The sequence below is a fragment of the Papio anubis genome, unplaced genomic scaffold (genome assembly GCF_008728515.1).
Source record: "Papio anubis isolate 15944 unplaced genomic scaffold, Panubis1.0 scaffold1802, whole genome shotgun sequence".
NCBI classification, from domain to species: domain Eukaryota; kingdom Metazoa; phylum Chordata; class Mammalia; order Primates; family Cercopithecidae; genus Papio; species Papio anubis.
In genome coordinates this window covers 1-10843 of record NW_022161804.1, presented here as the reverse complement: position 1 = coordinate 10843, position 10843 = coordinate 1, and the positions used below count along the sequence as shown (strand labels likewise).

Here is a 10843-nt window from a genome sequence, read left to right as displayed (position 1 = left end):
GGGCGAGGTGGCGGGCGCCTGTAGTCCCAGCTACTCGGGAGGCTGAGGCAGGAGAATGGCGGGAACCCGGGAGGCGGAGCTTGCAGTGAGCTGAGATCCGGCCACAGCACTCCAGCCTGGGCGACAGAGCAAGACTCCGTCTCAAAAAAAAAAAAAAAAAAAAAAAATGTTGAGTTCGAGAAGTGAGTAGTGTTTATGAGACTGAACGGTGATCTCACAAGATTAGTTCTCCATTTCGGGTGACAACCCCTCAACACAATTTGGTCAGGACATACATGTTCCATAAGAACTGAACATTCAGGGCCAGCACGGTGGCTCATGCCTGTAATGCCACCACTTTGGGAGGTCGAGGCGGGTGGATCACTTGAGTTCAAGAGTTTTGAGACCAGCCTGGCCAACATGGTGAAACCCCATCTCTACTAAAAATACAAAAAGTAGCTGGGCTTGGCGGTACGCACCTGTAGGACCCAGCTATTCTGGAGGCTGAGGCAGGAGAACTGCTTGAACCTAGGGCACTCGAGCCTGAGTGACAGAGCGAGATTCCGTCTCAAAAAAAAAAAAAAAAAAAAAAAAAAAGAAGAACCAAACATTCACTCAAGTATTTAACAAGCATTTCCTTGTGAGCTAGACCTTGAAAGGGGCAAGACAATCACTGTCACCCAAAGGAGCTGCCTATCTACCTGAAGAGACTTCTGCCGTAACAGGAACTGCAAAGCCACCCCAGGTGGGTGCCCAGGACACAGGACACAGTGGTGCTAAAACAACAAAGGTGACTCCCCTTACCTGGCTGCTGAACTGGCGGCCACTGGCTGGATCTTTAGCAGCAACTAATGAAACACAAAACATTTTAAGTGAGCAATGGAACTCTCAGGCTTATTGTCATAGCTGAATATTCCAGGGTCTGTGGCCTGAGCCTTTGTTTCCTTTAATGACAAAAATTAAAAGAAATTATAATCTCTTCTAATTATGGATTTTTTTGTTATTAATGCTTCACATCCCTTCAATTCTCAAACCAAAGGCCCTCAAGTTACCAAATGGCACTTTCAACTGCAACAAAGTTACCATAAAGATCTCTGACCTTTGTCAGAGTGGCTTCATGTGTGGCTCACACCTGTAAGCCCAACACTTGGGAGGCTGATGTGAAAGGACTGCTTGAGCCCAGGAGTTCAAGACCAGCCTTGGCAAAATTAGGGAGACCCTGTCTCTACAAAAAATTTAAAAATTATCAGAACAAATGTCTCTGAGGAAGAGGGGACAAAAAATTTTTTTAATAGCCAGGCATGGTGGTACACACCTGCAATCCCAACTACTTGGAAGGCTGAGGTAGGAAGATCACTTGAGCCCAGGAGGTGAGGTCACGGCTGCAATGAGCCACAATGTGTCTTTGCACTCCAGCCTGGGCAACCTTGTCTCAGAAAAAAAAAAAAAGTCCAGGCACAGTGGCTGACTCCTGTAATCCCAGCACTCTGGGTGTCCAAGGCAGGCAGATCACTTGAGACCAGGAGTTCAAGACCAGCCTGACCAACATAGTGAAACCCCACCTCTACTAAAAATACAGAAATTAGCTGGACTTGGTGGTATGCAACTATAGTCCCAGCCACTCAGGAGGCTGGCTGAGGCTGGAGAATCGCTTGAACCTGGGAGGTGGAGGTTGCAGTGACCTGAGTTCATGCCACAGCACTTCAACCTGGGCGACAGAGTGACACTCGGTCTCAAAAAAAAAAAAAAAAAAAAAAAAAAAACTCTAAATGATTACCAAAAAAGTAAAGATTGTGAAAGATGGAAAAGTAAGTTTTGGACTGGAATATCAATCAAACTTTACCTCACAGTATTTATGCATAGATAAATACTCAAAATACCAACACACACACACACACACACACACGCACAGTCCTTACTTGCAACCTGGTGCATTTCCTCCATACATGCTCTTATGACTGATCGGTAGTTTTTACTCACTCGAACCAATCTATAAAAAATGAAATAACACACAAGATGAGCCTGGAACATCTTGTAGTGCCAGAAAAGAAGAAAACACTCAAATAAATGTAGAAATTTGCTGAAAGAAAGAGGGGAGCCATTGTGAAGGAGCTCGTAACCTTCTGAAGCTGGAACAACTTGGGCAACAAAATAAAACGCCACAAAACAACCCATGGGCTAAAGTTAATATCCATAAACCCATACTGACATTAATTGTTGCAGATGAAATCTACTAGTCAGACCTTGTCTCAAAAAAATAGATACATAAAGTTATTTAATGGCCGAGCCCAGTGGCTCAGGTCTGTAATCCCAGCACTTTGGGAGGTGAAAGCGGGCAGATCACCTGAGGTCAGGTGTTTGAGACCAGCCTGGCCAACCTGGTGAAACCTAGTCTCTACTAAAAATACAAAAATCCCAGCTACTCGGGAGGCTGAGGTAGGAGAATCTCTTGAACTCGGGAGGCGGAGATTGCAGTGAGCCAAGATCATGTCATTGCACTCCAGCCTGGGCAACACAGCGAGACTCCATCTCAAAAAAAAAATAAAAAATAAAAATTAAGACAGGGTCCCCTGCCATCAAGAAATTACAGGACTTTTGACATGTTTTTTCCTAGAAGTGACAATAGATTTCTCAGGCCGGGCGCGGTGGCTCAAGCCTGTAATCCCAGCACTTTGGGAGGCCGAGACGGGCGGATCACGAGGTCAGGAGATCGAGACCATCCTGGCTAACACGGTGAAACCCCGTCTCTACTAAAAATACAAAAAAAACTAGCCGGGCGAGGTGACGGGCGCCTGTAGTCCCAGCTACTCGGGAGGCTGAGGCAGGAGAATGGCGGGAACCCGGGAGGCGGAGCTTGCAGTGAACTGAGATCCGGCCACTGCACTCCAGCCTGGGTGACAGAGCCAGACTCCGTCTCAAAAAAAAAAAAAAAAAAAAATAGATTTCTCAAACTCACCAATATTACCCACCAGAGTCCCTTAAAACCAATAATCAGGCCAGGTGCAGTGGCTCACGCCTATAATCCCAGCACTTTGGGAGGCCGAAGTGGGCAGATCACTTGAGGTCTGGAGTTCGAGACCGGCCTGGCCAACATGATGAAACCCCTCTCTACTAAAAATGCAAAAATTAGCCAGGCGTGGTGGCACGCACCTGTAATCCCAGCTATTCAGGAGGCTGAGGCAGGAGAATGGCTTGAACCCAGGAGGCAGAGGCTGCAGTGGGCCGAGACTGCCACTGCACTCCAGCCTAGGTTACAGAGTCAAAAAAAACAGGGCACAGCCAGGCGCGGTGGCTCACGCCTATAATCCCAACACTTTGGGAGGCCAAGATGGGCAGATCACGAGGTCAGGAGATCGAGACCATCCTGGCTAACATGGTAAAACCCCGTCTCTACTAAAAATACAAAAAAATTAGCCAGGAGTAGTGACGGGCACCTGTAGTCCCAGCTGCTCGGGAGGCTGAGGCAGGAGAATGGCGTGAACCCGGGAGGCAGAGCTTGCAGTGAGCCGAGATCGTGCCACCGCACTCCAGCCTGGGTGACTGAGCAAGACTTCGTCTCAACAAAAAAAAAAAAAAAAGAAAAAACAAAAAACAGGGCCGGGCATGGTGGCTCACGCCTGTAATCCCATCACTTTGGGAGGCCAAGACGGGTGGATCACGAGGTCAGGATACGGAGACCATCATGGCTAACACGGTGAAACCCCATCTCTACCGAAAATACAAAAAATTAGCCAGGCGTGGTGGCGGGGACCTATAGCCCCAGCTACTCAGGAGGCTGAGGCAGGAGAATGGCGTGAACCCAGGAGGCGGAGCTTGCAGTGAGCAGAGATCGCGCCACTGCACTCCAGCCTGGGCGACAACGTGAAACTCTGTCTTGAAAAAAACAGAAAAACGGCCGGGCGCGGTGGCTCAAGCCTGTAATCCTAGCACTTTGGGAGGCCGTGATGGGCGGATCACGAGGTCAGGAGATCGAGACCATCCTGGCTAACTAGGTGAAACCCCATCTCTACTAAAAAATACAAAAAACTAGCTGGGCGAGGTGGCGGGCGCCTGTAGTCCCAGCTACTCGGGAGGCTGAGGCAGGAGAATGGCGTAAACCCGGGAGGCGGAGCTTGCAGTGAGCTGAGATCCGGCCACTGCACTCCAGCCTGGGCGACAGAGCGAGACTCCGTCTCAAAAAAAAAAAAAAACAAAAAACAAAACAGAAAACAACCAATAATCACTCTCACACACACTCACATAGAAGTTGACCTGGGTCTTGTCCAGAATGATTCATTTGTGAAAAGCTTATCAAAGAAGTAATATACCAACACTGCCCATGCCCTAGCCATGTGAAGGGATGCTGACAAAAGTCTAACACAGGAGTTCTTAAACTCCAGTGTGCTGGAGATTTTAAGATCCAACCAGAGATTTTGATTTTGATGATCTGCGGTGGGTCCCAAAAGTCTACAATTTACAAGTACTACTCTGATAATGATGAAGTTATGAACTACAATTCAAGAAAATCCTAATCTATAAACACTACAAGAGTTTTCTGGTCTGTTGTCAGATAATGTCTCAACCATAATTTTTAGAGACAAAACTGTTATATTAATTTTCAAATCTCCCAACAATGTGACCTCATTCAATGACTCTCACATGCTTGTGTGGCCTAAATTTTCTTCTTTAGAGGGTAAGTAAAATAGGACTATAAATAAAGCTTGTCAAGCCAGCCAATCAACAGCATTTGCATATTCCTGCTAAGTCTTCCCATCACTGCTAATGTACATTGTCCAGTACTAATGCCTCAACTAGAACCAGGAGTCTCTTATTTCTTTACGCAACCCTTAAAACACACAAAAAGACAACAATGTACTTCATTTGGCTTTCCACAGTGTAGAGTGGGCTTCAACACCAAACAGCAACCAACTTACTGAGATTTTCTGGATTTTCCAGTCAACTCTTCATCAATTCTCTGGAGGCCCAAAAAGATTCCATGGGATTCATTGAAGAGTTTTCTCAAGATTTGAGAGTAAACATCTACATCCTTACGGATGATATAGATAAAGGGGCAACTTGGCACCATCTCTGATTTTTCTGAAACAAAACAGAAAAAAAAAAAAAAATTTACATCTATTACGATCATCCCCAAAAGTCAATCTACTCTAAAAAAAATGTTTTGTGGCCGGGCACGGTGGCACATGCCTATAATCCCAGCACTCTGGGAGGCCAAGGCAGGCGGATCACGAGGTCAGGAGCTCGAGACCAGGCTGGCCAACATAGCAAAACCCTGTCTCTACTAAAAATACAAAAATTAGCTGGGTGTGGTGGCGCGTGCCTTCATTCCCAGCTACTCAGGAGGCTGAGGCAGGAGAATTGCTTTAACCGGGGAGGCAGAGGTGGCAGTGAGCCAAGATCGCACCACTGCATTCCAGCCTGGACAGAGCGAGACTCCATCTCAAAAAAAAAAAAAAAAGAAAGAAAGAAAACAAATCAAATGTCAAGATTCCAGTTTTATCCTGCTACTGGAGGAAGACTGTATCAGGAAAAGAAAAAGATTCACATCCTATCCAATAGCTGATGGAACTTAGAAAATCAAGCCAAGGACAAGCTATGTCACTCTCCAGCTCCATCTGTGCTTTGGATGCTAGCTCAGCCTACAGAACTATTATTCAGCTGAATCCATGCTGTGGACACAAAAGTGATGGCCAAGCATCTGCAAGGTTCACAATAAGGAAGCTACTGAGGAATTTGGTCACTTTGGACAAAGAAAAACAGATAAAAAGCTTGACATTTTAAATATGAAGAAAATTTTTCATGAAAACCACTGTTAATTTTTTTCCAGGATTCAACATCTTCAAGATCTCAAAAATCAATGAAAATCTAAAATAGCTAACATTTCAAAAATAAAAATGCCAAAATGCAGCAGGATCATTCGAGGCCAGAAGTGTGAAACCAGCCTAGGAAACAAAACGAGACTCCCATCTCTACAAAAAAAAAAAAAAAAATTAGCTGGGTGTGGGGGCACGGTGACCTGTAGTCTCAGCTACCAGGAAGACTGAGGTGGAGGATCACTTGAGCCCAGGAGGTAGAGGCTGCAGTGAGCCATGATCGCACTGTACTCCAGCCTGGGTGACACAACAAAACCCTGTTGTATCTTGAAAACTAAATAAAGAAAATTAAAACGGTACAAAACAAATTCAATTGTTTCAGTCCACAACTAGTCAAATCTGAGGTAATAAACAGAAAAACAACCAAATGTGCCAAGATGGACAATCTGGAAGAAAAAAAACCCCTACCTTTTTTGCTGAAGGAGGTTTCACACACCAGCATCTCCCCTGGACCCCAGTCAAAACACATTTGGTTCTTCTTGGAATTCACGCCTGGAATCACCTAGTAAAATAAGACATAGAAATCTAAAATGAAGAATGTTCTTCTTACTGAAGTCGTTCTATTCTTTTTTTTTTTTTTTTTTTTGAGACAGCGACTCACTCTGTCTCCCAGCCTGGTGTACAGTGGCACAATCTCAGCTCACTCCAATCTCCGCCTCCTGGGTTCCAGGTCTTCTACTGCCTCAACCTCCTGAGTAGCTGGGACTATAGATGTGTGCAACCATACCCGGCTATTTTATTTTTTTTTCATTTTTAGTAGAAACGGAGTTTCACCATATTGCCCAGGCTGGTTACAAACTCCCGAGCTCAGGTGATCCGCCCGCCTCAGCCTCCCAAAGTGCTAGGACTACAGGCGTGAGCCACCGTGCCCGCCTGGCTGAAAAACACTTTCCACCATGCCGGCTTGGCTGAAAAACACTTTAAGTGAAGAGCACAGCTGGTCCTGTAATAACATTGTATCCTTCAATAACATTTTCTTATAACACTAGTAAGAAAAATCCATTTTGTGCTGGGCACAGTGGCTCCCACCTGTAATCTCAGCACTTTGGGAGGCTGAGGCGGGCAGATCATCTGAGGTCAGGAGTTCGAACTCTTGTTGCCCAGGCTGGAGTGCAGTGACACGATCTCACGATCTCCGCTCACTGCAACCTCTGCCTCCTGTGTTCAAGCGATTCTCCTGCCTCAGCTTCTTGAGTAGGTGGGATTACAGGCATGCGCCACCACGCTAGGTTAATTTTTGTATTTTTTTTAGTAGAGACGGGGTTTCGCCATGTTGGCCAGGCTGGTCTCGAACTCCTAGCCAGGTGTGGTGGCTCACGCCTGTAATCCCAACACTTTGGGAGGCCGAGGTAGGCAGATCACGAGGTCAGGAGTTCAAGACCAGCCTGACCAAGATGGTGAAACCCCATCTCTACCAAAAATATAAAAATTAGCTGGGTGTGGTGGCACGCACCTGTAATCTCAGCTACTCAGGAGGGTGAGGTAGAAGAATCGCTTGAACCTGGGAGCCAGAGGTTGCAGTGAGCTGAGATGGCGCCACTGCACTCCACCCTTGGTGACAAAGTGAGACTCTGTCTCAAAAAAAGAAAGAGGCCAGCCGCAGTGGCTCACACTTGTAATGCCAGCACTTTGGGAGGCCGAGGTGGGCAAATCACGAGGTCAGGAGATCCAGACCATCCTGGCTAACACAGTGAAATCCCGTCTCTACTAAAAATACAAAACAAAATTAGCCGGGCATGGTGGTGGGCGCCTGTAGTAACTACTGGGGGAGGCTGAGGCAGGAGAATGGTGTGAACCCGGGAGGCCAAGCTTGCAGTGAGCCCAGAGGGGCGCCACTGCACTCCAGCCTGGGCAACAGAGCGAGACTCCGTCTCAGAAAAAAAAAAAAGAAATGAAACCATCCCTCTACCTACCCTGAGATGAATGCATACATAAATTTTTCCTCTACTCCCTCTTTTCACAGGTAAAATGCAGATTTACTGAGGCTAATCAGAGACTCACAAGAATGTAACCATTTGCCTCCTCACTGCCTAACCTCTCCTTTTTGCCCCTCCTGCTAGTTCCTTCCTCTTTAACTACTGATGTTCCCAAAACCATCTCTGGAAAAAGCACAAGTCTCAGATCCTCCTGTGACCTGTGTTTTTTCCCGGTTGGATCCTCAACCTTAGGTAAATAAACTTTTATCGGTTGAGACCTGCCTCAGTCAGCGGTTAACAAGAGAAAGAGGGAAAACAAAAGCATTCCAAGTAGCAGAAACGGTAGGTATGTGGCACATAAAGTCCATGAATTTTTTTTATACACATCACAGATCATCCACAGTTGACACACTCTCTTCAAAGTTCAAATGGAATTGAATGCACAGCGATAAAATATGAATAGTCTCCTGAGAGAACACGTTTAATAAACCTTAGGTCACACAAGCAGAAACTCAACGTGCCGCGATGCAGAGCTTAATATGGCTGGAAGAAAAACATAAATTCCTCTGCTTGGGCTGAACCCACTCTAATACCCAAGAGGAAATGCGAGGGAAGTAAAAAGGTCAGCAAGACAAAGGAAGGAAAGGGACGGACTGGGAACTTCGAGGCCTGGCTTTGTAACTGGTGGCAGAAACCCCGCGACCACCACGACCCGAGGTCGGGCACCTCGTTAACATTGCGACCTCCGGAAAGTGGCAACTGAATCAAGGGAAGGGGACGAGAGCCTTGCGGCCAGTAGGGAAGCAGACAAGCCTGAAGTAACGAAGCAGACGCAGTTCTCAACCCGCAAGGACGATCAAGCCTGTTCGGGGTGCCCTTACAGTGACTGCTGGCTCGCCATCGAGCTCCTCCATAGCGCCGAACCCCAGGCTCTGGGAAGTCGCCGGCACGCCAACGCTTCCCGCTCAGGCCTCCCGCTCAGAGCTGGCTGAGAGACAGGACCCCGCCTGGGCGCCTCCTGCAGGGCCTGCAAGCCCAAACCTTCAGTGCTGCGGCGCTCTCTTCCCTCAGCCACGGCCACCCCTCTGCGGTCCTCTGCGCGCGTCCTTCCTTCCTGGCGTCGACGGCAAGTCAGGGAAAACAGCGCCGAGGACGGACTGCACTCACAGTACCGCGCTAACAGGATCAGGCGACGCCGCGGACACCCTGGTACCGAGCGGAGAGAAGGCCCCCGGAGAGGGCGGGCGGGGCAGGAGGGTGGCCAGAGACGGTGCGACTGCGCGTGCGTAGGCTGGGGCGGCGGCACCTGGATGGAAACTAGTGCCGGACTGAGGTCCCAGTAATCCTGCAAGCTCTCCCAACTCTGGGAGTCCTCGCTCCATCCTTATCTCCACCTTAGTGTTGTAGCAGCCACTTGTCCAAACCCAAACAGTCAAATGGGCTTGTGCTGGAAAGCAGTCGCCGTCACTCCCACACTAGAACACACACAAGAGGCACGGGGACAAAATCGATGCTCCTGAAGGATTAGAGGCTTGAGGTGGCTCAAGCCTCTAATCCCAGCACTTCGGCAGCCCGAGATGGGCGGATCACTGGAGGTCAGGTGTTCAAGACCAGCTTGGCCAATATGATGAAACCTCGTCACTACTAAAAATATTTTAAAAATTAGCCGGGCTTGGGCTGGGTGCGGTGCCTCACGCCTGTAATCCCAAAACTTTGGGAAGCCGAGGCGGGTGGATCACAAGGTCAGGAGTTCGAGACCAGTGTGGCCAATATGGGGAAACCCCCATCTCTACTAAACATACAAAATTTAGGCCGGGCGCGGTGGCTCACGCCTGTAATCCCAGCACTTTGGGAGGTCGAGGTGGGTGGATCACCTGAGGTTGGGAGTTCGAGACCAGCCTGACCAACAGGGAGAAACCCTATCTCCACTAAAATTACAAAATTAGCTGGGCGTGGTGGCAGACACCTGAGGCAAGAGAATCGTTTGAACCCGGGAGGCAGAGGTTGCAGTCGGCCGAGATCGTGCCACTGCACTCAAGTCTGGGCGACCAAAAAAAAAAAAAAATTAGCCAGACTTGGTGACGCGCGCCTGTAACCCCAGCACTTTGGGAGGCCGAGATGGGCGGATCACGAGGTCAGGAGATCGAGACCATCCTGGCTAATACGGTGAAAACCCGTCTCTACTAAAAAATACAAAAAACTAGCTGGGTGAAGTGGCGGGCACCTGTAGTCCCAGCTACTCGGGAGGCTGAGGCAGGAGAATGGCGTAAACCCGGGAGGTGGAGCTTGCAGTGAGCTGAGATCCGGCCACTGCACTCCAACCTGGGCAACAGAGCGAGACTCCGTCTCAAAAAAAGAAAAAAAAGAAAATAGCAAAATTATCCAGGTGTGGTGGCACATGCTATAGTTCCAGCTACTCGGGAGGCTGAGGTTGGGGTGATCGCTTGAGCTCAAGAGGCAGAGGTTGCAGTCAGCCGAGATCCTGGCACTCCGGTGAGAAAGTGACACCCTGTTTCAAAAAAAAAAAGGAGAGAGAGAGAGAAAGAAAAGAAAGAAAGGAAGGAGGGAGTGAGGGAGGGAAGGAAAGAGAAAGAGAAAGAAAGCAAAGGTGAGCTGGGTGCTGTGGCGCATACCTGTAATCCCAGCACTTTGGGACACTGAGGTGGGAGGACTGCTTGACCCCAGCAGCTTGAGACCAGTTTAGGCAACATAGTGAGATTGCCTCTACCAAATATGACACAATTAAGAGAAAAAAATTAAAAAAATTAGCATGGTGACACATGCTTGTGGTCCCAGCTACTTGGGAGGCTGAGGTGGGAGAATCGCTTGAGCCCAGGAAGTTGAGGCTGCAGTGAGCCATGATGATGTCACTACATTCCAGCCTGGGCCAAAGAGTAAGACTCTGTCCCAATACAAAATAAAATAAAATGTAATTTAAAAAAAAAAAAAAGAGGCCGGGCGCGGTGGCTCAAGCCTGTAATCCCAGCACTTTGGGAGGCCGAGACGGGCGGATCACGAGGTCAGGAGATCGAGACCATCCTGGCTAACACAGTGAAACCCCGTCTCTACTAAAAAATA

General features: G+C 48.2%; 1 protein-coding gene across 1 annotated transcript; it reads right to left on the bottom strand.

Moving 5' to 3' along the window:
- Positions 1-598: 598 nt before the first annotated feature.
- Positions 599-8986, bottom strand: LOC116272744 (nuclear pore complex protein Nup85-like). Its single transcript, XM_031661519.1, has 5 exons — positions 8647-8986; positions 6258-6351; positions 4893-5055; positions 1899-1969; positions 599-827 (listed from the first exon to the last, which is right to left on the bottom strand). Exons 1-5 carry the CDS (start codon positions 8677-8679, stop codon positions 673-675), a joined length of 516 nt encoding a protein of 171 aa, XP_031517379.1. The 5' UTR covers positions 8680-8986; the 3' UTR covers positions 599-672.
- Positions 8987-10843: the final 1857 nt, after the last annotated feature.